The sequence below is a fragment of the Hippopotamus amphibius genome, chromosome 10, assembly GCF_030028045.1.
Source record: "Hippopotamus amphibius kiboko isolate mHipAmp2 chromosome 10, mHipAmp2.hap2, whole genome shotgun sequence".
NCBI lineage: Eukaryota > Metazoa > Chordata > Mammalia > Artiodactyla > Hippopotamidae > Hippopotamus > Hippopotamus amphibius.
Genome location: NC_080195.1, coordinates 71,139,502 through 71,164,539, shown reverse-complemented (window position 1 = coordinate 71,164,539; position 25,038 = coordinate 71,139,502). Strand labels below are relative to the sequence as shown.

The 25,038-nt window shown below is 39.8% G+C and overlaps 1 protein-coding gene across 16 annotated transcripts in view; it reads left to right on the top strand.

Moving 5' to 3' along the window:
• The window catches only part of ST3GAL6 (ST3 beta-galactoside alpha-2,3-sialyltransferase 6), a 70,996-nt gene that overhangs the window by 14,898 nt on the left and 31,060 nt on the right, over window positions 1–25,038 (top strand). For 2 of the 16 annotated variants that reach the window (XM_057696251.1, XM_057696250.1), the window contains exon 1: window positions 19,996–20,315. In XM_057696251.1, the coding sequence (XP_057552234.1) occupies window positions 20,137–20,315 (179 nt within the window). In that variant the 5' untranslated portion in view covers window positions 19,996–20,136. Of the gene's footprint in view, window positions 1–3,772; window positions 3,977–12,997; window positions 13,143–16,990; window positions 17,346–18,427; window positions 18,652–19,644; window positions 19,685–19,994; window positions 20,316–23,626; window positions 23,868–25,038 lie in introns of those variants that run through there. The other 14 variants (XM_057696249.1, XM_057696248.1, XM_057696257.1 and 11 more) reach the window with 13 other exon arrangements.

Sequence of the window (25,038 nt, the reverse complement as noted above, 5' to 3'; positions counted from 1 at the left end):
AGCTTTGAGACCTTGGACAAAGTTAAATTCTCTACACCTCTGAGTTTCCTCATTTACAGAATTAGAATAACAGGCCCATCCCAGCACTGCTGTGAGGGGGGTGTGAGTTCATCCATGTAGTAGGCATGTGACAAATATTACCTGTTCCCATTTCCACGCTTGCTGCTATTGTCGGCAGCCTTATTTCTTCTGCTGAACTGTTTGCATTTTCACTTCAGAATCTTCGCAAGTGCTGTTTCCTCTGCCTGGAATGCTTTTCATTTCCACCCTGATTTCGTCTGGTTCACTCCGTCTCAGAGGAGTTCTCTGTGACTTTTCTCAAATTCCTCTGAGAAGCTCCCTGTCCTCCCCCCACCCGGGTCAGTGCCTTGTCAGACCACACTTGTAATTGAATTCCTACTTATATAGTAATAACACTAAGTAGTATTACTTAATAGTAATAACAACTACTTGCTAATTTCTGTCTCTCTTCTAGATTGTAAACTGTTTTTCTTCTTCACTTGTGTATCTTCAGTGCCCAGGACAAGGGATGGCATTGGGATATTAATTATTGATTAAATCAGCAAAGCTGTAGTAGAGGTAAAAAACTTTCAGCGTTAATTTTACTAGGAAATGAATTGACTCCCTTTGCCTAGAGGATTAATTTAGCTAGTATTTGGAAGTAAATCTAGGATTATATGATTGAATAAAAAATATATATCACATGTACTGGTGTATTCGTAATAATAATTATAAGATACCCCAAAATTTTGCATCATATTTGTAATTTGACTTTAGAGAATATTCTGATGGATGGTAACGTAAGTATCATCACATACTGTGGAAATCGGGAACATTTCCAATACTTTAATGTTGAGTTTTGATATATGCACATCTGTTTACTCTCAAGCTAACTCATTTTTTTTCTTTTAAAAATAGCGAGAGGAATTAACAAACAGGAAATGATACATCTCAAGGAGCAGAATAACCTGGGTTCATTCAGAATAAACTGATGTAATAAGTAGCTTGAAAAAAGGGCTTTTGTAAGCCAGATGGAATGTTACTAGTGACTTTTAGGCGAACTATAAAATAGTAAATAAACCCTTTGGAAGGGGGACTTCCTCCTTCAGGAGGAAAGACAGGAAACTGGTTGTGGGTTTATTTACTCTGGGAGAGAAACCTAAGAAGGCTTTAAAATTTGAGGAAGGTCTCTGTTCAGATATTAGCATACTTCTCCAGGAAAGACATCACATAGGACTTTGAACTGATTAAAAGCCCAAATTTATGAGATAAGTAGGGTGCTGAGCAAAATATGAACAAGAAAGAAACTTTCAAAGCATTGAAGGAATTTTATGACCCAGATGGGGTGGTTGGGAGGTGAAATTTCAGGGCTGGGAGAATAATCCAAAACCCTGCATTGAAAAGCCCGTCATTGAAGACTGCACACCTGGCTTTGGGAGTCTTCTCCCACCACCTTTGAAGACAAATGATTTTGTAACACAAATCACTGGGAAAAGTTACTTTATAGCTATAGTTTATCTTGTCCTACTTCTCTGTTAGCTATTGTATACTGAAATCATAAGTAACTGCATTTTTTAATGCTGAGCACATATTCATTCATTCATTCATCAGGACACATTTGGTTTCAGTTACTAACCAAGCTTGGAGTAAAAGCATCATTTTTTAATTCTTTTCTAATGAAAGTGAAATGTATTCTTTAAAATTGGGCAAAATTAGTTACCTCTCAAAGTATCACTTGGGGATACTAGAAGATACCAACATACCCTCCCCCATTTTTTTTTTTTTAAATTTGAAGTTGTGCCTGCAAAATTCTGCTAATAATGACCTTACCTCTTTATTAATCATCTGCCCCCAAATCAGGGTTGGAGAGGACTTCTGAAGTCATATGGTTACAAGACTGCACTTTCGGAAACACTGGTTTAAATAACATTCTAATGCTTGTAACCAAGCTGCATCAGCATTGGCATTACCTGGGAGCTTGCTAGAAATGCAGATTCTCAGGCCCCACCTGCCCTATCGAATAAGAATCTGCAGTTTAACAAGATACTCAGGTGATGCTGATGGACATTAAAGTTTATTAAGCACTACTATCCAAAGCCCTCCCAAGTGGTTTTTAAAACAGAGTATCTTTAGTAATGAGTGACTCATTGTCCAACAGCGGAACCTGTGCTATCTTTAGGCAACTTAAGCAAGTTCTTCCGGGGAGCCCAAAGCTGTGTCCTTGAATATTGCATTCCCTGGCCTTGGCTTAACCCCCTGTAGCCTTCAGAGCCAGGCTAATGCCTCTTTTTCATGAAGGCCATTCAGTCATGAGAACAGTGGTCTTGTTTTCCTTCCTAGATTTAAGCTCCTCCAGGTGTAACTTAAATCCCCATCCCTTCAGCTGTTGCTGGTGTGACATTGTTTGAGGGTTCTTTACTAACCTTTCTACTTCAAATTGGTGATTGCTCCTTTACTCCAGCTGGTAGTAGCTGGCGGTTGGTTGAAGGTAATAGGAACCCAGGAGCTGTACTTTCTATACATTTAGGGAGAATGATTTTGAGGCTCAGTTTTATCATTATCCATGATTTCCTTAGGTTCAAAATTCTGTCTCATGGAGATTTCTATTATAATAATCGCCACTAACGAGTACCGCTTTGACTTTCTTCTAATTTCTAAATGCACCAACTGCTTAGCACTTCAAAAGTGAAATGCATATATAAATATATGAAAATAAGCATTTTCTGTTTCTCCATAAATTTTAAACTTTTAAGGAAAGTCTCCTGTAATCCACAACTCAGCACATCTCCTTTCTTTTTTCTCTTTCAGTAGTGTGTCACCACACATACATCTAGCACGTGGAAATAATCTTAATGTACTCAGCTTTTTAAAAGTTTTTTCACTTGGTAGGCTCTAAACATTTTTTCATGTTACTCTATGATTTTCATTGTTAAGCATAATCATTTTCTTACTGTAGGACATCAGAGTTCATAAATAGGTTCTGAAATAAAGTCTTTGCCATATTTTTGTTGGTTTTGTTTTTTGATATTTATTTCCTAAGAATTTAAAAAAAATAACACGTTCTACTAACACAAGATATACAGAACATGCAGTTTTGTTTGTTTGTTTTTGTATCAGGGTTATTTAATCTTGTGTAAGAAAAGCATAGCAGGGGCAATTTGAGGTTTGTTTTCAAAATTTTTTTGGAGAAAGTGGCCCATGGCACATTGTTAAAGTAGGTGTTGTTCTAACTTCCCACACTTCCTTTCCCCTCACTTCCTTGTGGATATTTTTGTTCTTCCTGACCTCCTCCCAGGTCTCCTGTCTCCCTCAGAGGGTTTTCCAGCAGCTCCTTCTCTCACCTCTGCATTGAACAATAAAGCTGTGTGTATGTGTGGAAAGAAGCTCAGAAAGACAGATGGTTCTTTCATTACCAGGTTGCTCTGGATTAGTCGAGCTGGATACGTTATTTCTTTCAAGGAGGCTGAGCCGGATCGCGTGGATACCCAGTCATGAGCTACAGTCATGCAATACATGCAGCCAGTTTTGCTGTTGGAGCGCGTGGATACCCAGTCATGAGCTACAGTCATGCAATACATGCAGCCAGTTTTGCTGTTGGATTTTGTTTTGTTTTGTTTTTAGTAATTACATAATCCTGCGGAGCATTTTGGGAGGGGCCAGTAGTGAGTTTGCTAAAGTAATGTTTTCATTAAAATTTTTTTTAATGGCTTAAGATTTTTCTCAGGTAGCTGAACCATCCTTATAAGCATGCTGTCTTTGTGTTTTATTTCAGCACTTGCAAGTGAACAAGCAGCACAACCTTTTGTCTTGGATAATTTTTAGTGGAGAGACTCCAACAATTTAGCAGCAGCCTGCTGGGCCTCTGGCACCCTTTCCACGTTCTACACCCTCAGGAACAGAGGGCCTTTGGGAAACAGATTCCTAAAAGTGTAGGTAAGCAAAGGCAACAGGACTGTCTAATCAGACTTCTTAGATGGTAAGTTTCAACACTTGAAATGTTCATATACGATGTTTCCCTCCTGGCAGGCAACTTAAAAATACCCTCTCTTTCTTTGTATACAGCTGCCTGTTAATTTCGCTTTTTTAAACAATTTAAAAAAAATTTTTTAAAGCTCTTTATTGGAATATATTTGCTTTACACTTTTTTTTTTTTTCCCATGGCATGTGGGATCTTCCTGGAGCAGGGCTCGAACCCGTGTCCCCTGCATCGGCAGGTGGATTCCCAACCACTATGCCACCTAGGAAGCCCTGCTTTACACTCTTGTACCAGTTTTTGAGGTACACCAAAGTGAATCACCTGTATTTATACATACATCCCCCTATCCCCACCCTCCTGCAGCTCCCCCCCACCCTCCCCCATCCTGGCCCTCTAAGTCATCACCCATCATCAAGTTGATCTCCTTTTGTTACACAGCAACTTCCCACTAGCTATCTGTTTTACAGTTGGTAGTGTATATATGTCAATGCTACTCTCTCACTTTGTCCCAGCTTCCCCTTTGCCCCCCATCCCAGCCCCGTGTCCTCAAGTCCATTCTCTACTTCTGTATCTCCACTCTTGCCCTGTCACTGGGTTCATCAGTACCATTTCTTCAGAGTCCATATATATGACCCAGTAATTTCACTCTTACTAGTTTAACATATGGCCAGAGGGCCTATGAAAGGATACATTAGGTAACCCCTGTCCCTTTAGCATATCCCACAATTGAGCTATGAAAGTTTTAATTATTATTTTTATTCTCAATCTGAATGGGCATTCTTTGGGACTGTTCTAAACCAGCGTGGAAGTGACAGAGTCAGTAAACAAGTTACAACTAGAATATTCTCTGCATTGCACCTGCTGTAGAAAGCACTGTTAACCAGCTGTGTTAGAATGAGCTCTAGTTCTCTCTCTGTCTTTAATGCTGCAATTAATAATAATAAAGTTGAAGTACCTTAATATAATTTGTATTTATATTCTCCTTACTATTCCTGGAATCCCATGTACAAATATACACCAATTTATGAATTTATTCTGAGAAAGCTCTGGAGCTTAAATGTCTTCTAGGAATTAGCTGCATGTTTTATCCATGAATCCGTAGTCTTTCTGATTTGTTGAGGTTCATCAGAGAACAGTGATTCTGTTAGCGTATTTGCTATGTTACTGCTTTGTTTGGAAATCATTTTATGCAGGACACTTCCTGACTGACAGCGTAGTACTTTGGTGGTATTGGTGAATTTGGGCATTTACAGTGGTTTTGGGATTTAGTCCTTGGGAATCTCTTGAGCTCTTCATTGTTCATACCAAGATTATGAGTGGATTCAAAGTCCTTCTCTAATGTCCTGAGCCACTGGTCTTGTGGAACTCTTGAGCACCGTGAACATAGGCTGGAGGTAGGGCTGGATCTTCAGGTTTCTTACTGCCAGAAACATCTTAATTGAATGAAATCTGGGCTGTATCATCTTGGTGATTTGTGAAACTGCCTTTCCTGTCAGTCTATACATCTTGCATCAAGAAGATGGAAATATTTTGAGTCTTTATAGCCTAATGATGAAGAACATAGATTCTGGTGTGTGCCTGGGTTCAGATAGACCAGCTCTGCCACTTACTGCTTGGGTATCCTTGGGTACATTATCACTTCTCTGTGCTTTGGTGTCTTCATCTATATGATAGGGATGACCTTTTTTTTTTTTTAATTTATTTATTTATTGACTGCTTTGGGTCTTTGTTGCTGCACGCGGGCTTTCCCTAGTTGCTACGAGTGGGGGTTACTCTTTGTTGTGGTGCACAGGGTTCTCATTGTGGTGGCTTCTCTTGTGGAGCACGGGCTCTAGATGCATGAGCTTCAGCAGTTGTGGCACGAGGGCTCAATAGTTGTGGCTCACAGGCTCTGGAGTGCAGGCTCAGTAGTTGTGGCGCACGGGCTTAGTTGCTCTGTGGCATGTGGGATCTTCCTGGCCCAGGGCTCAAACCCGTGTCCTCTGCATTGACAGGCAGATTCTTAACCACTGCGCCAACAGGGAAGTCCGGGTTAACCATTCTTAAGGGGTGTTTTTGAGGATTAAAAGAATTATACACCTAAAGCATTTAGGAAAGTTCTGTCACAGAAGTGTTCAGAAAATTTAAACTAGCTTTATTGCCCTCTCTTGCACTGTTTATTCTTCCTCCATTCTCTAGTCTAGGGCTGACAGATATTCAACTTTTCATCCTTGTTAGATGTTGCTGATTGACCCCGGCCTTTGCTTCTGAGCTTAGAACACAGTGTTTGAATCCTTCTCCACATTATAATGGATCCACATCAGAGTGTAAGATGAAAAGTATTTGCCAACTCAGATTATTTATAAAGTTCTTGGTTTGCTTTCTTGCTTCAAGACATAAACTTAATATGCTGATTACAAATCTAGGTTGTTTGGTTTTACTAGGACTCAGAGCAATTTTGTTATGAAATGCGTAATAAGGTATGGCTTCTATAGCCAGACATAGGGTCTAAGATGAGTTTTGCTAATGTATTACTATTATCCTGAATGCCTTTTTGTTTTGTTTCTTGTTTTTGCTAATAAACAACAAGATCTGCCTTTATTGTGCTTAGGAATTCAAGGACATGTAACCCAGCAATTATAAACCATGAATGGAAGTTGAGGGGGTACAAAAATAAATACAGAGATGTTTTTAAATTAGAATAGTTACATTGCTTCTCACCTCTTCTCTGTGATAACGAACAAATAGTAAATTAACAAAACCCAGGATCCTCTAGTTCTCAGAAGGGCTAACTGGTACAAATGACTATTGCGTTTTCACATTTCTGAGAATCTGAGAAAATACATTTTCTTTCTTTTTTTCTATGGACTTTTATTGAGATATAACTGACACAATAAACTGCATATATTTAAAGTGCATAATATGATTTTTTTTTATTAGTAATGTGTATGTGGCAATCCCAGTTTCCCAATTTGAATGCCTTTTGTTTTATATTTAGAAGCAGATGAGGAAGGCTTCCTATTACAGATACTTTGAAATGTTTAAATGAATGTGGAGAAATAATAGCTAGCATAGTAATGGAAGCTTAATTTTGGGGGGGGGGGTGCTATTATTGTACAGTGTCATGAGTTCTTTAGTATCTTTACCAGGATGTTATGAAGTTAGTTTTATAGTGAAGCCTTGGTGTATGAGCAGGTAATACTTTATTAGTTTTAAAAGAAGAATTAAAAGCAAGATTAGGAGGGTCCTTACCATGTGCCAGACATTTTTCTAAGTGCTTTATATTTACAACTTACATAGCTCCATTAGGTACTATCTTTATTCCCATTTTCAGATGAGGTATGAAGAGGTTAAGAAACTTCCTAGGGTCATACACCTAGGAAGAGGTAGAGCTGAGACTCAAACCCAGGGGGTCTGATTGCTAAGCAGGCAACTTTAACATCTAAATGTGCTGCTACCTACAAAGACTAATAAATTGTATGAAGATGAGAAGGAAGGTGGAAGGACCAGAGTAGAGAAGTTTTAAATTCCAGGCTAAGTGATTTTATGTGTATTTGGCAGCCAGTGGGATGCCACTGAAGATTTTCCTGTGGGGTGGGTGACAAAAGGAGAGCTGGGCTTCTTTGAGGAAATTATGCCAGTGTAGCACGTGGGCTGGTTTAAGGGAAGATAGATTAGAGATCATTGCTAGTAGCTGAGAAGTAATGAGACCATGGGTTTAGAAAACAGGATTAAGATAAGAGCTTGAGAAGGCCTGTATTTAGGTGTGCTGAGGAGGAAGAGAAAGGAGAGTTAGAAGCCCAGGCTGCAGTGAGACCCAGTGCGAGCCAAGGGAGGTGTTTCCGGAATTGAACACCGTGGGGATTGGAGAGGACTGGAATGAAATGAAAACTAGTGGGTTATTGTAGTGTTCCCACGATGAGCCCGGAATCATGCTGGAGGAAAATCCACATAAAAATGTTCTCCTGCACTGCCGACTCTGCTACTTAGGAGTGAGGTCACCTTTGGCAAGTTTTTAACCTTTTTCTAAATCCTGTCTGCTTCTTCTGTAATGTGGTGACATAAGACCTTACTCTGTCTAAATGCCCTGAACTCTTGCAGTCTTTCCAGCTCTACGATCTGTAATTCCTGGGTTCCAGGTGTGAGTAGCAATAATTGGAGATGTTGCTGTGAGGGTTGGGTGGTTCATTTGGCCCTTTGAGGTGAATCAGAAGTGAAGGCAGAATGAGGTGTGTGTCCTGTAGGTGTAATCTGAGAGGAGTCCTATATATTTTCTCTCAAAAAAAGCAGTGGTGATACTGGTAGTAGATGGAAGGTGGATGTATAAGGCTGTAAACAATACAGGAATGAAAATGTCCAGGGAATTTACAGAGAGACCACAGACGTCCCCTAGAATGATGAGGGAAATTTTTCTCAAAGCCACTTATTTTCAAAGAGAGTCTCACTAGTTTGCTCAGAGAAAATTCTGTTGATTGGAAATTTTAAAACGTCAAGCAAGCCCAAAAGGCTCTTAAAAGAGGTAGCACGGGATTTAGAATGAGCTTTCGGTTCCTCTCAAATACTGTTTTTTGTGAAGCCCTGGTCCTCTGCATGGGATGTGATTCCTCTGGCCTTTTCCAGCAGTGCTTCTGAAACACACAGATCACCTGGGGATCTTGTTAAAATGCACGTTTGACTCAGTGGGTCAAGGAGTGGCGCTGAGATTCTGCAGGTCTACCAAGTTCCCAGGTGATGCCAATACTGTTACTGAATACAAGTTCATGTGCCCAGTGCACAGTGAGACCAAATCAACTGAAAGGTCGGAGTTTGGAGCAGAGATGGGTTTAGTGTAGGGCCAACCAAGGAGAACAGGTGGCTTGTGTTCAAAAACCCTGAACTCCCTGATGGTTTTGGGAGAGAAGTTTTTACAGGCAAAATTTGGGGTGAGGGTTGCAGGGTGTGTGACTTTCTCCTGATTGGTTGGTGATGAGGTAACAGGGTGGTGCTCCAGGAATCTTGTGCTCAGCCTGAGGTTACCATCCTCCACCTGGGTGGGGGCCTTAGTTCCTGCAGAAGAACTCAAAGATATATTGATAGGTATAGTCCTTGGTAAGGAACCAGGACCTTGCCCCAAGCAAGCTGCACTATTGTTTCTTTTCTTTTCCTTTTTTTTTTTGGGCTGTGTTGGGTCTTTGTTGCTGTCCTTGGGCTTTCTTTAGTTGTGGCGGGGGCTACTCTTCATTGCGGTGTGTGGGCTTCTCATTGCGGTGGCTTCTCTTATTGTGGAGCACAGGCCCTAGGTGCATGGGCTTCAGTAGTTGCAGCACGGGCTTAGTAGTTGTGGCTCACGGGCTCTAGAGCGCAGGCTCAGTAGTTGCGGTGCTTAGGCTTAGTCGCTCTGCAGCATGTGGGAATCTTCCCAGACCAGGGATCAAACCCCTTTCCCCTGCATTGGCAGGTGGGTTCCTAACCACTGGGCCACCAGGGAAGTCCCTGCACTATTGTTTCTTGACTGTTCCCCCCTTGTTTCTGCATCCCCTCCCTTCCCTAATTAGCAACTGTTTGAATCTGCCCTTTGGAACTCAGGGAAGGTCTAGGAGGCTGAATGAAGCCTATTTCCTACGAACAAGAAATGGGGGACACAGAAAGGATTTGAACCAGGGAGGGCCCCACAGGGTCCTGCTGGGTTTCAATACTGCTGGCTTGTGGACCACACTCTGATTAGCAGGGGCCTAAAATGTTATCCCACAGCCGATAATCATCGTCATCTCGGAACTGTGTAACTTCCCTCCCAGACTGTGAGCTCTGCTCGTCATATCTTGAAGTGGAGTACACATGCGTGATGAGTGCTTGATAGTAATAGATTAATCCATTCTTACCCCGTCAGTGATTTGTGTTATTCAGTGGCATCAATAATTTGAATTGTTATAGATAGGGGATTTTCCCTTTTAACTGAGAGATTGAAGCAAATCTGTTGTTCAGAAATAGGCACTGGAATGTAATATCAAATTTTCATATAAAGTTAAAAATACATTTACTATGTGACGCATGAAAATACATGCCTACCCAAAACCTTGTACTTGAAGTTTCAACGTAGTGATGCTGAAAACTCGCCCTCTGTGCTCCAGTGCCTAATTGAATCTTGGAGACAGTTTTGGGGGAAGTAAAAAAGCTTTATTGCTTTGCCAGGCAAAGAGGAACACAGCAGGCTCATGCCGTGAAAAACTGTGTGTCCCCATCTGAGAGAATTTGGTGAGGAGATTTATAGCAGCAGTTCAAGGGTGGGGTTGTGTGTAGGGCCTACAAGGCCTTTAATTTGGCCTTAGGTGGTCTCCTGATGAGCTTGGAGATTATCTGTGACCTTTTCTCTGGAGCATCTTCCATTTGATGGATGTTTTAGTTCTGCAGAAGAGCTTAAAGATATTGTTATGTGTGTCCCTTGAGGACTCTGTCCCAAGCAGGCTGCATTATTGTTTCTCTTTTTTTTTGGCAGGCGGATTCTTAACCACTGCTATTCTTTTTTTTTTTTTTTTTTTAATTTAAATTTATTTATTTATTTATTGGCTGTGTTGGGTCTTCGTTGCTGCATACGGGCCTTCTCTAGTTGCTGCGAGCGGGGGCTACTCTTCATTGTGGTGTGCAGGCTCCTCATTGTAGTGGCTTCTCTTGTTTTGGAGCACGGGCTCTAGGTGCATGGGCTTCAATAGTTGCGGCACATAGGCTCAATAGTTGTGGCTCACGGGCTCTAGAGCACAGGCTCAATAGTTGCGCTCAGGCTTAGTTGCTCTGCGGCATGTGGAATCTTCCCAGGGCAGGGCTCGAACCCGTGTCCCCTGCATTGGTAGGCAGATTCTTTACCACTGCCATTCTTAACCACATAGGAAGATAGGAAATCCCTGCACTATTGTTTCTTGACTACTCCTCCCTTGTCTCTACATCCTCTCCCTTCCCTGATTAGCAACTGTTGGAATCTGCCCTTTGGAACTCAGGGAAGGTCATGGAGGCTGGAGTCTGTTCCCTACAAACAAAGAACAGGGGACAGAGAAAGGCTTCTGTGTCCAGGAGCCCCATAGGGTCCTGCTCGGTTTCAGTAGCTGTATTTATAATAACCAAAACCAAAAAATAACCAGATGGTTACTGGTGAATTGATAAATTGTGATTGTGGTATTGTTGCAGAAATCAGTCTGTCGAGAAACCAAGCACCACACTCGGAGGGTTGGAGAACTCAGATTTATTAAGTCGGTGGCCCCAGACTAGCTAACGCTCCAAAGTTCTGGGCCCCGAACTCAGGGGCAACTTTTATAGTGCACATGTTTACAGAGCATGGATGTTTCCAAACAGAAACTTACAAGAGCAGGTGCAGAACATTCCATTTTTTTAGCAAAACATCTTAAAGTTACATTGGATTGCTGGGTCATCCTGTTTTTCTGTTTTTCTCCAGGCAGCAAGCATATTTCACAAAAGTAGAACAAGCATGGAGTTATTTTTAGCTGAGTGCAAGTTTCTAATTTTCCTCTTCAGTATAGCCATATAATGGAATACTAAGCAATGTCAACTGATTTAAAAAAGTGCACAACCTAAAAGTTGAGAATTATGTTTTATTCAGGGCCTTTCTGAGGCCAGTAACCTGAGGGAAAACTCCTCAGATAGCTCTGAGGAACTGTTCCAAAGAGGTAAGGGAGAAGCCAGGATATAGAGGACTTTTTTGGTGAAACAAACACGTAGTTTAACATCAAAAAAAGATTACTGCTAATCACAAAAACCAGACATCTCAAGTTAATGATTTTAGTCCTTTTCTATGTGTGGGAAGATGCAAAGTCTGGGCTCGTTGAAATTATTCCTTTGATATACATCTTAAATATCTAGGGCTCATATCCTGTTTTTCTCCACCTCAGAATGCACTGTTGGGGGACTGGGGGATGTTTGGGAGGGGGGTTGGCTACAGTGGCTGATGGCTTGACAGTGGGCAACATTGCTGTTTACTGAAATGGCAGACAACCTTTTTTTTTTTTGGTCCACGGAAATAGAAAGGAAAAAGGAATGAATTCCTGATAGAAGTAACAACATGAACAATTTTTTTCAAAGGCATTATACTAATATAAATAAGCCACAAATAAGATATGTACTGTGTAATTCCATTTATATGAACTTTTAGAGAAAGCAAAACTGTAGTGATAAACAGATCAGGGGCCGAGAACTAGGGGAAGAGAGTTGGCTGCAAAGAGGGACACAAACTTTTGGGCCTGATGGAAATGTTTAGTATGATTTTGGTGATTATTACATGACCTTATAGATTTGTCAAAACTCGTGAAATTGTACACTTAAAAGTGGTGGATTTTATTATATGTTTTTCCCCTCTATACAGTTAATTTTAAAAATTGGCCACCATCATTAACTTGTTAACAATATCTGATACTCCTTAGAGTCTATCTTATCAGTGGGACATTAATATAAGAATATAGAAAATTTCCACTCTGGGAAAAGAAATGGGTCTCTGGGAGAAAATATGAATAAACAGTAGGAACGTAAGAAGTTCCCTTAAAAGCTTCTTTGTATATTTTCTCAAAGATGAGTCCAAAGGGAGAGGTCTTAAAAACAGGAACTTCAGTTCATTTATTTCTAACATGTAATCTAGTGTGCTATTAGCTGAATGATTTTAGTGTGTCCTGCTGTGCTATTAGAAAACAAAATTCTGTAAAGATGCAGTTGTAGAGAACGGACTTGAGGACATGGGGTGGGGGGTGAAGGGGGAGCTGGGACGAAGTGAGAGTAGCACTGACATGTATACGCTACGAAATGTAAAATAGGTATCTAGTGGGAAGCTGCTGCATAACACAGGGAGATCAACTCGATGATTGGTGATGACTTAGAGGAGTGGGATAGGGAGTGTGGAAAGGAGTCGCGGGAGGGAGGGGATATGGGGATATATGTATAAATGCAGCTAATTCACTTTGTTGTACAGCAGAAACTGGCACAACAGTGTAAAGCAATTGTGCTGCAATAAAAAGCTAAAAAAAAAATTCTGCTAAAAAGTCATGTCTCTTCTTTTTATATTCTTTGCAGTGAGCATACCCAATTTTGGGGGCAGGATTTGGTCTTTGCTTTGGCGGTGAGGGCCTAGCTTTTATTAGGTGAAAAGATCTGTCTGCATCTTCTGAGGATGAAATCTGGGGAAAGCACTGGCTTTCTTGGAAGACTGTAAGAGGAGGTGTGTATATACATATAGGAACTAGCTGCATAGCATTGTAGAGCAGAAGAACTGGGAAGAAGAGAGAAAGAAATTATACACGTTCTTCTGCTATGTGGAAAGGAAAAAAACTATGTATTTAGAAATCAGCCAGAATGTATACAGTTGGTCCCATTTGTTGAAACTATACGCATAGCTTTTGCAGGGGGAGGTACATAAATCAAATGATAATCTTCTGTTTACTCAGTAATATGAAATGTTTGCCATTAATTGGTATTAAATAACAGTAGCTCAGAACTTCAGATTTAAGTTTAGCTTTTTTAGGTGGTATAATACTGCATACTACTTAATTTTGTATGTGCTGTTCTCAATTTTTCATGGTCTATTGAGCATTTGCAGATCCTTCTAGTAGAAATCTGATCAATCAGACCACTAATTCCTTAATATTTCTCTCTTTAATTGTTAAATGAACAGTTTTGTGTATTATGTTTCTAAGTAAGTATATTTTAATAAATGCATTCTTTAATGTGTATCAGTCCCTTGCTTAAAAAGGTATTAAGTGACTATGTGAAGTTCATGCTGTTATAGTTAAAAAATACAGTATAGTTTTCCAGAATGTACAGTTTAGAAGTTTCCCATAACGTACAATATAAAAACCCAGAAAGAGCTCTTGAGTGGGGATGATAGCACCCCTGTTTTCACCATCCTGTGTGCAAAGGGCCTAGGGCAGTGGTGGGCATCTTGTAAGTACTTAATAAAGCGTGCTATTAATTACACAGTCATCAGCACCAGAGGGTGGAGGGCCTTGGTATGTAAATGAGGCTGCTGGACACATTTGGATCATTACTTGAAAGAGGGCTAATAAATGAGTTAAAGAGGACTGAGGCATTTCCACCCGTCGCTGCTAAGTCCTGTGTGTCTCCTTTAAGGCTTGGGCTCTACGAAGATGGCTAGATCTAGAAGACTTAGGGTACCCACGGGGCTGGACTGAGAGACCTGGACATCAATGCATAGCTAGAGCTGCAGCTTATGCTCACAGGGGCATGTGATTGCAGAGAAGAGTCATAAGCTGAGCAGTAGATACAAAAGAGGAAGGAAGGCAGGAAGTGTGATCTCTTGCCAAGTTCAGACAGTTTCTGGTGTGTGTCAGGGTGAGCTGAGGTCAGGTGGAAATGTGAATGAAGGAGAGCCTCTTCAGGATTGAATGGACACAGGCTTGAGAGCAAGGTCACCTGGTAAGATTGTGGAGGTGAGCCTTGAACAGGGGCACCTGGCTGAGAGGAAAGTTGTGGTTGAAATCCTGCCCATGCCGAGCTATGTGCCCACAGGGCTGTGTGGAGCCAGAGGGGATGTCCTTTTGTCATTTGCACAAAGACGCAAGTTGAGTATTTTTGTTCAGCAGGGTACGCTGGGTGATAGAGGAGACAGAGCAGCAGCAGAGCAAGACCTCTGTCACTGGGGAAGCAGAGGGTATCAGGGGACAGAGTGGCTGAGGACATGGTTTAGGATCCTAGTTACTTAGAATTGGACGTTTGGTTGCTGAAATGCTGGGGTAGCAGAGAGAGAGAAGAATGCAGAACTTGAAAAACTGGGATGTAATTTAGGGCCCTGGCACTAGGAACTCAGGCCTGGTGAATGACATGTCCAAGTGTGGGATCAGTAGGAACCTGACCAAACTGTGAAGTTGCCGCTGAAGGCTTCTTAGGCGTCCTTTCGTTTGGGCCAGGGTCAGTCTCAGAGGTTGGGGTGGGGCTGAGCCTACAGATGGGCCTAGAGGGCACTGGGTGTAGAGAAGCTGGGCAGGCTGGGTCTGTCGGTGTGTGGAAGCATGTTTCCTCCTTGGAGTCATGTGATATTGATTGATTTACCCTCAGGGTTTTTGTGCTTAGAGAATAGAATGTTTCTGGAATTATTGCTGAATATGCTTTTTTCTAACTGGTTGTTGGAAAAACAAGCCCCTTAAATTTGAAAAAGCATTAGGAGAGTCTAAAAATAAGAATCTGATCATTTTCAAGTGTTATTCCATAGGGTTTTTGTTTTATTTTTATAAGCAAAGCTATTTTGGTTGCTCTGGGGCTTAAGAATGTGCATTGAAATAAGAACCCTTCAGTTTGATTCTTAAGGATAGTGAATTTTGAGAATCACTGCTCTAGGACACTCAGTAGAACCATGGAGAAAAAGAATAATGATATACTGAAGTCCAGAAGAATGGGGTGGGGTAGAACAAGGTTGTGAGTAACAGAGTTATTTCAGCAGAGTTTGTGACTATAAACTTTATCTCCATTTCACCAGTTCGTAGAATTGATACTACTTAGGGAGCTGGTAGGATGGACAGATTAGACGTTCTGTTTAGTCTGGTATCAGAAGGATAGACCTGCACGAATTTGTAAAAGCTCATAACTGGAGAGCTGCAGCACAGTGCGTGGACTCTGGCCTGATAGATATGGGTTTGAGTTCTGTTCTGCAATTTATCAGCTCAGAAAAGTTACTATTTCTCTCAGGGCTTCAGTTTCCTCATCCATGAAATGGGAACCGTAAGTTTACAGTTTCCCTCACAGAGTGGTTTTGAGGATTACATGAGATAATACACCAAAAGCATTTATCAGGGGCCTTGACACACGCGAAGCACTCATGTGATGATTCCGACCAGCCATTATTCTTGGTGCGTTTCCTGTGTGCTAGGCACTTTGGGGAAAATATGAATGCAAAGCGTCTAATTATGAGATCTGTGACCACATTCAACAGCTATCTCCTTAACATCTTCTGTGTGACACATATTGTTAGTAGATAAATAAATGGAAATAAAATGGGAAGTCCGGCTCTCCTGGAGCTTGCCGTCTCGTGGGGCCATTGTTGAGACATCTGTTATGGTCTGTGTATTTCAGTACATTCCTCCATGATTCTCTTGAGAATCCGAGAGCAGTGGTTCTCAAACTTTAGTTTGGGGCAGCTAAGAATCAGACTGGAGAGTGCTCGTTTCAATACACGTTCCCAAACCCCAGAAGCTCAGGTGAAGTAGGGGCTGAGGAATGAGCATGTGAACAAGCCCTTGGCTGGTGCCGACCGTGGGACCTGCCATGTCACTTTGGGGAACGCTGCCCTGCAGCCCTCTCCCCTCCACCCATGTCTGAATTTGCCCTTTTGGAACCCTGCCCACCAGCGGAGCACTGTCAGGATGTTGTCAATTAGAATCTTCTCTTTTGGGTTCCCCTCATGCCTTTTGTCTTGATAGACAGGGTGACGCCAGGGATAAACCTGTGAGAAAGAAATGGTCAGACTTAAGTCTCTTTCTGTCTCTTAAACTGTGTTAAGGGACAACTCACTGAACTGCAGAAACTTTCAGTTCCCTAAATCATGAAGAAGGTGATGTCTGCACATCCGTTGATCGAGCTTGTTTTGAGCCTTAAGTGAAGTGATGAACGTACAGGCATTTTATGAATTTATAAAATATACTTTTATTATTAAAGGGAAGGAAAACCTGTTGCTAAGATTGAGCTCACTTTGGTATATGTAGATTATTCATCTATTGGGGTATGTATCATAATTTGAGAAGAAATAAACATTGATCTCTGCCAGTGATGCCTGCTCTCCCGTGATACCCTCTACTCACACTTTAGGTGAATGAATGCTTTATGGCTTAAACTTTGTAACGGATATTTTAGGGACCCTGGTTTTAGTAGCATCTGCAGCCAAGAAGCTGGTATGTGTTGATTAAGGTCAAAATTGTGAAACTTGTTTGTTTTGGTAATTGAAGCTATATTAAAGGGGCTTTTTTTTTTTCCCCCCTTAAAGTGGGCACTCTGTGTTAAATTCTAACTGGTGTTCTTTGAATCTTTTGCTCAAAGCAAAATGGTTGTTTCATTTATAGACTTATGGTTAGAGAATTCATTTATTTGTGGAAATTTTTCCTGTGAGCAGGCAAAGGTACTCTACATGTTTATCACAAGGTATCCTGGCTGGCCCCAGTTTGCTTTGCAACTTGAATTGCAAATGTTTTGAATTGCCCATGACATGTGAGAGAGTGGCAAAGCTTCCAAAATTTTTCCCAGGTGATGTATGCAATTGCTCTTCACGAGTAGGTTCATTTTACTTTTTGAAGGAAAAAAATGTTTTCTCACACTTCTTTGTTTTCAGCTAAACCACATACTGGTGAAGAAAAAACAATCTCGCTTACCCATATTTCCCAAAGAATGTGTTTTGAGGAACAGATAAGCCAATTGAATTGTAAATACTGAGTTCTTTCTCTAGACTTTCATATGCTGTCTTATTTTAGATGTAAATATGTTTTTAAAAAATTGCTGGTACTGATAAGTGGCATCCTTGTTGGGTGTTTACATAACTGATGTTACTCTGGGTGGAGTCCTAAATATTTAATTTGAGTATTTAAGCAGATTGGTGACTATTTTGGCCCATGGTAAAATGCCTTCCAGGACAGTCTTAAGCCTGGTATCAGTAATTTCTAAACCTTTCTCGGTCTGGGTCTAACTTGTGGATTCTAGAACTTCCAGAGTTGCCAAATATCCATGGTATCTGAGACTGTCAGATGTACAACAATAAAGGCTTAATAGTGTATTTTCAGATGAGTCACAGGATATATAAAGAATTCCATTGTGTTCTTTGGAGTCTTTTATATCTTTATCCTGCATTCATGTTTGCGTGACACTTGCATGAAAAAACAAAAAATATTTCGTGGAGGCCAGTTCAGTCAAAGGGGTGAGCCAGGGCCAGTCCCCGCCACTCCCTGTATCCTGCCATCGTGAAGCGTGGCTCGTGGCCTCTGGCCAAAGTGTTTAATATTCTTACTTCTCTCACACAAACCTTCCTTCTCTCCATTACTTGGATTTTACCAGTTATTTCTCAAGAAACACAGAACCATATTTTTTCTTTTTTTTTTTTTTACCCACTAAACGATCATGCAATTTATTTCTTGCTTTTTACCAAGAATTTAAGGTGATTTCTAAAATAATGCACAATACATCGACATACGTTACAAATGGGCAAGGAAGACGGAATAAAGTGGAAAGGGAAGCACAGGCCTAAGGCGATCTGTGTGTCCCTTCCATGCTTTACTCCCTTTGCCAGCAGAGGATGTGGCCTTTCTTCCACAGCCGTCCCAAATTGACTCTTTCTGTCAGACCGGTGAGAATACTGCACAGGCTACCTTAAGGGCAGGCCAAATCTCCCTTTGGCTTTCTCAAAACCCATGCATTTTACTGTGTGGAGAAAAAGCACAGCTGGCTTTAGTGTTAGAAAACAAACAACCATAAAATATACAAACTTATTCAGCACATGTTTTTGTGTCCTAGGTTATATGCCAGACGCCTGTCATTTTCGCTAATCTATCCAATAGCCCAGCGAGGTTGGATGTGTGCTCTCCTCAGCGTGTGAGAACAGTCAGGTTGGAAAAAAGAGACTGATTTACCCAAGGCCCCCCCAAGCCAGGAATTATGTAGAGTTGGGCTGTGATTCCTGTCTTCTGATTTCCGACCAGTGTTGACTCTTCACAGGGATTACGTCCGCTGAAGTAGAAGTATGTGTAAACTAAAGTTTGCTCAGTTAACACATTCATTTGCTTCCTCCTGACACAGCCTTCGTTTCTAATTAATTTATAATAGTGGCATGTGGGAGTGGTGGCTGCCTTAATTGCTGTGGGAAGCAACAGCTGACAGTAAGGGAGGCGTGCCCAGCAATCTACACGGGATAATCCCTACAGTTTGGGATCACTGACAAACAGCCCCACACCCTCATCAGCTCCAGAGGGTCTCAACTCTAATGGAGCCCAGAACAATTATGACATTTGTTACGGTGACCTCACATGATCAAGAACAGCTTCATTTATGTTTAGTAGATTACACTTCTGAAGGCAAGGAAGCTCTTTAAGAATCTAACCAATCAACTATATGTCAATAAAATTAAAAAAAAAGATCTAACCAGACTCACATGATCTACACTGCACTGCCCCAAGTGAGGTTCTAATAGAGATGGACAGGAGTGAGGGAGTGGTACATTCAAGTGTCTAGATGAACCAGAAACTTGGGAAGAGATGCAAAGAAACGCTATATCTCTTTAAGCAACATGCATTGAAATAGAAGATCTAGTATAGAAACATATACATGTAGAAATGAGAACATACTCATTTCTGTCTTTGAAGCAGAAGTGGGAATCAAACAAAATGTTTTAGACTTTAAAAAATATATTTTGTAAGGGGCTTTTTTGTTTGGTTTTCGTTTTTTGCATTTGTACTCTAGAGAGGATTGTGTCCAGGTTTTTGTCTGTCTGTAAATGTGCAGTGAACTATACTGTCCATTTAGTTTAAAAACAAGCAAATGATTAGCTAAATTTACCTGTGCTGTGCTGGTACATCCAAAAGTGTGTAAAAATTGAGGATGTGGGAAATATTTTTTTTTTATTTTATTGTAAAATAGTTGCTTTACAATGTTGTGTTAGTTTCTATTGTGCAGCAAAGTGAATCAGCTGTATGCATTCATATTTCCCCACTTTCTTGGATTTCCTTACCTTTTAGGTCATCCCAGAGCACTGAATAGCGTTCCCTGTGCTATACAGTAGGTTCTCGTTAGTTATCTATTTTTACATAGTATCAATAGCGTGTATATGTCAAAGAGGATGTGGGGAATATTTTTTAGTAGCTTTTTTTTTTCCTGTTTTTTTAAAATGAGGAAATGACTTTTAGCATGTATAGCATTTAAAAGTCATTTTAAGCACTGATGAAACAAAATGTTTATATCTTAAGGTATATATGCCTTAAGAAAATAGGTATTTTTTAATATTTCTGAAAAAAGTTTGGTTATTAAATAGATGTGTAAAATTTTGTTGTGAATGCATATTTTTTCTTATCTAACATGGGAAAGTATTGGTCTAAACATGGATTGTGTTGATTAAAGAGGATGAGGAGAGGCAGAGAAAATATTCTCCCTCTGCAAATTTAGTGGGTATTTCCAAAATAACAGGCTGATGTCAGTTTCCTCTACTCTTCCCTCTATATATTTATTCAGTAATGCTTGTATGTAAGCCCTGTGTAAATCATCTGTATAACGATCTTGCCTTTCCCTTGGCCTTCATCCCCTGTGTTTCAGGTGGGCCAGCCATGAGAGTGTACCTTGTGGCCATCTTCCTGAGTGCTGTCTTCCTGTATTATGTGCTGCATTGTATATTGTGGGGAACCAATGTCTATGGGTAAGCTTTATTTTTGCTGTTTAAAAATGACTCCCAAACTGCTCTTTCTCTTAGACACACAAATGATATTAGAGGGACCTGTTAGAAAAACAAACAAACCCTAACATTTTGAACCTTTTCCGGCTTTTCCATTATAAATTGGAGTTTTACCATTCTCGTATCTTATATTTTACATCCAGCAGTTTAAATATTGATGAACAACATCTTTTTCTTGACTTTTCAGTGAAGGAGTGGTGTTGACCATCTTTGGGACATCACATTCTTATTTATATAATTCATCTTTTTGAATTCATGGAGTAATTCTTAGACTCAGTGGCACTTGGTTCTTAGAGCCTAAAATGCTTGGATAAGATATTGTTGATAAAATGTAGACACTACATATGGTTTCCTTTGTTTAAAAATTTGGTGAATAATGATGTATGTGTAGTTTGAAATGACTTTGACTTGAAATGTCACATAAAATTTGAAGAGGTACAGGTAGTTTTATTACAGAGAAAACTTCTATAATAAGCTATTTATCCTTTTTCCTTTTTTTTCTATTTTGAAAAATATTTACTTAGGTTGAATAAATTAATTGCAAATAAAAGTTAGCTACAATATATAGCCTGAATAGAAATGACTAGAACAAATGCAACATAGGACTTAATTTCCTCACATTAGTCACAGAGCATGTGACAATCTAGAAAACTTCATCAATTATATTTCTTTAAAAAGGGAGTACCGTCAGTTACTGATATATCACAACGAGTCAACTTGTACAGATTTCCTGCCATGCATTTCCTGAGTAAACCCAAATTATCTTTTAAAACAAGGACATTTTGACCAGTTGAAGTTAAGTAAAATAGTTCATGGCTTCTAAACAACAGGTTTTGTTTTTTAAAAACCAGAATTCAGAACAGCATTGCAATAGGATAAATTAAAGCTATGCTACCATCTATAAAATTCTGCGAGAGTCAATTAAGCACAACTTTTCACACTAAAAGAAAAAAAGTCAAAAGATTAAAAAAATGATTCTGTCTAACTCCAAAGTGTACTGATTTCCACAGGTGTCACAAAGGGTTTAATGTAGTGCAGCTGTCTAGACGTTCCCTGTGGTATGTTAAAAAAAATGCGGGGGTGGGGAGGGGTTGGTGGAGGGGAGAAAAAATGTTTTCTTGCTTCTAAAAGCAAAGAACTTATTGGAATTAGCGAATACACTGACCATGCAAGTATGTTCCTCCACTTGGCTGTCACTGGTGCTTATCTGCCAACCAGACATTTCCTTGAGTCACACTGTGGCAACTGTCTTTTTAAGATTCAAGCCCACAGTTAAGGCCCGTCTGTTAGATTAAAAAAAAAAAAAAAAAAAAAAAAGAGCACTGTCATCATTCAACGCTTTATATATCCCTAAACTTATTATCACCTGAGTAAGCCCAAATACAGGATAGTTATTTAAGTATTTCTTTTTCTAAAAGCAAATCAAGTCACTCTCCTTTCTTGTTAATTTCTGCTTTTTCTCATGGGAATATTTTTTTCTGGAACAGTGAACAGATGAATCACAGTTTATATCTAAAAAATAAATTTGTCAAATGTTGCTGATACTAAAAACAGATTAGCTATTATGGGAGAAAAATAGATAATCTAGATTAAATTGCATATTCAAAGGAGCATATAAAATGTTTCTTAGCACTAAGTTCTTGTTATAGTACTATACTCGGGAGAAACTTTAAGGAAAACAATCTTTCCTGATTATCTTCAGTGTGGTTAAAAACAAACACCTCTTACATAATGGTAATTAATATGAATTTGTTTTTGCAAAGTATTCTAATTTACCAAATTTCATATTTAGATGGGGACGGGGAGAGAGGCTCTCTTGTCCTTCCTAACTGCAAATCCTTGAGCTCTGCTTTGCTAAACTATCATTCACACCAAGACTGCGAGACCAAGGAAGAACACTCTTGGATATAAATCACAGCAAGATCTTTTTTGACCCACCTCCTAGAGTAATGGAAATAAAAACAAAAATAAATAAGTGGGACCTAATGAAACTTCAAAGCTTCTGCACAGCAAAGGAAACTATAAGCAAGACGAAAAGACAACCCTCAGAATGGGAGAAAATATTTGCAAACGAATCAACAGACAAAGATTAATCTCCAAAATACATAAACAGTTCATGCAGCTCCGTATCAAAAAAACAAACAATCCAGTTAAAAAATGGGCAGAAGACCTAAATAGGCATTTCTCCAAAGAAGGCATACGGATGGCCAAGAGGCACATGAAAAGCTGCTCAACATCACTAATTATTAGAGAAATGCAAATCAAAACTACAATGAGGTACTACCTCACACTGGTGAGAATGGGCATCATCAGAAAATCTAGAAACAGTAAATGCTGGAGAGGATGTGGAGTAAAGGGAATGCTCTTGCACTGTTGGTGGGAATGTAAATTGATACAGCCACTATGGAGAACAGTATGGAGGTTCCTTGAAAACTAAAAATAGAGTTACCATATGACCCAGCAATGCCACTATTGGGCACATACCCAGAGAACACCATAATTCAAAAAGACACATGCACTCCAATGTTCAGTGCAGCACTATTTACAATAGCCAGGACATGGAAGCAACCTAAATGTCCATCAACAGAGGAATGGATGAAGAAGATGTGGTACATATATACAATGGAATATTACTCAGCTGTAAAAAGGAGTGAAATTGGGACATTTGTAGAGACATGGATGGACCTAGAGACTGTCATACAGAGTGAAGTGAGTCAGAAAGAGAAACACAAATATCTTATATAAACACATATATGTGGAATCTAGAAAAATGGTTTGCAAGGCAGAAATAGAGACACAGATGTAGAGAACAAACATGTGAACACCAAGTGGGGAAAGTTGGGGGGGGGGGGGTTGGGGAGGAATGAATTGGGACATTGAGATTGCCATATATACATTACTAATAAGAAAAAATCAAATTGTAGACTTTAAATATATGCAGCTTATTGTATGCCAAAAAAAAAAAGACTGAGACCATTGTTACCATGCTTCTCTGTCAAGAACAGTCTAAGATATTTTCTATAATGCAGATAAATAGAGTTAATATACATGTTGCTGTATTTTACGTTTGCAACAAACTGTAAACTAACATAATTTGAACCAACAGCACCCTCAGTTATACAAAACAGTTTTTCAGTAGCGAGGATGCGTGATTCAAAAACACTAAAAGAAAGGCATCAAGTTAGACTATATCTTTTTCTCCTCAAAATGTATTTTCAAAACTCAGAATTCAGAAGTCTGACACTTTCGAAAATTCTTTTGCTTATGTTTCCCAGATTTTTGCTCAGAAATTGCTACTATTTATTATAAATGTTAAAAAAAAAAATTCATCTTAATGCAAATGACCAGAGCAGAAAAACTGTGATGTGAACAACAGGTTGGAAAACCCAGATCACTTAGGTTATAAATGTGTGATGTAGTCCTGGAGGACAATTGTCTGTTGGAGGTATCCTTTTTCTTATTACCAGTCCTTTGTCGAAGAATCAAGTTTTGATGACCTTTGAATATGAGTGGGTGGTAAGTATATGATGTCAAAATAAACCACATAAAAACTTCCTGTCTTAGACAAAAGTTCGGTACTTTTTGCGAGTGTTTGAAGAGTAGATCCTAGATCGTGTCTGTAGGTTTTGTTTTACTAGATTAAAAAAATGATGCTTGTGCATTTAATTTCTTTACTGGTTGATTGAAAGATCATCGTAATGTTCTTTATGGTCATTGGAAAAACCCAGTGCCAGGTGGGTGGGTACGGCTAAATCGTTTTCAGGTTTTGGACTTCAGTAATGAGCCAGAGATCTTAGAAGTCTGATTATACCCCATGTGAGGATCCTCCCACAGGCATCTCCCCCTCCGTCTCTGCCACTTCCTATCTCTGGCCCGTACTAAGTAATGGAAGGCAAGAACAGAAAAGAAAGCACGGAGTTTACTAGATTGCTAATTCCCTACAGATCCTGTTCTTGGTCACAGGGGAAAGGATAAAGGAGACAATGAGAAGGGTCCAAATTCAGCACATGTTTTTGTCATCAGCATTCGAGGACGTTCATGTCACTCTTAAGCTAACACGTCATTTCAGACAGAAAGTATTGTGAAATTGCCGCCGATGCTGTGAAATCGCTGCCTTAAACACTGTTAGAGACAAATAATTGTCCTTTTTTAAAAAAAAAAAAACCCTGAAATTTGTCTTCACAGTATCCCCAAATCGTTTGTTTTCTGTTTTAATAACCTGGAAACCAAGTAACATCTTACACTTCACTTTGGCCTCTGTAATTTGCAGGCGCACCATATTTATGTACCTTCCTTACATATAAATTGAGAGAGTTTTGCCATTTGGGATGTTTACAAAAGATGATTCTCTGCATCTAGTCTCATAGTTCAGGAACCTAGCAGTTTTACCTGGGGATTTTGTACCAAAAAACGTTTGCAGTTGAGTCAGTCCATGAAGGGTTTAGGCTATTTCTGTTTGAATCCTGTGATTATAGAAGAAAATTGACTGGTTTTTGTTTTTAGATTAATTCTCCACACAATTGATGATCATTAGTAGTTTCTCATGTTAAGCTGTTCTCCTCTTTGGTGGCTGAGTCTGGCTCCTGCCGCCCGGCCCCCTTCATTTCTTTTCATGGCTGTGCTCTGTCTTGTCTCATAACAGCCTTCTAAACTGTGGAGACGAGTGCACCATTCAGGAGACACACAA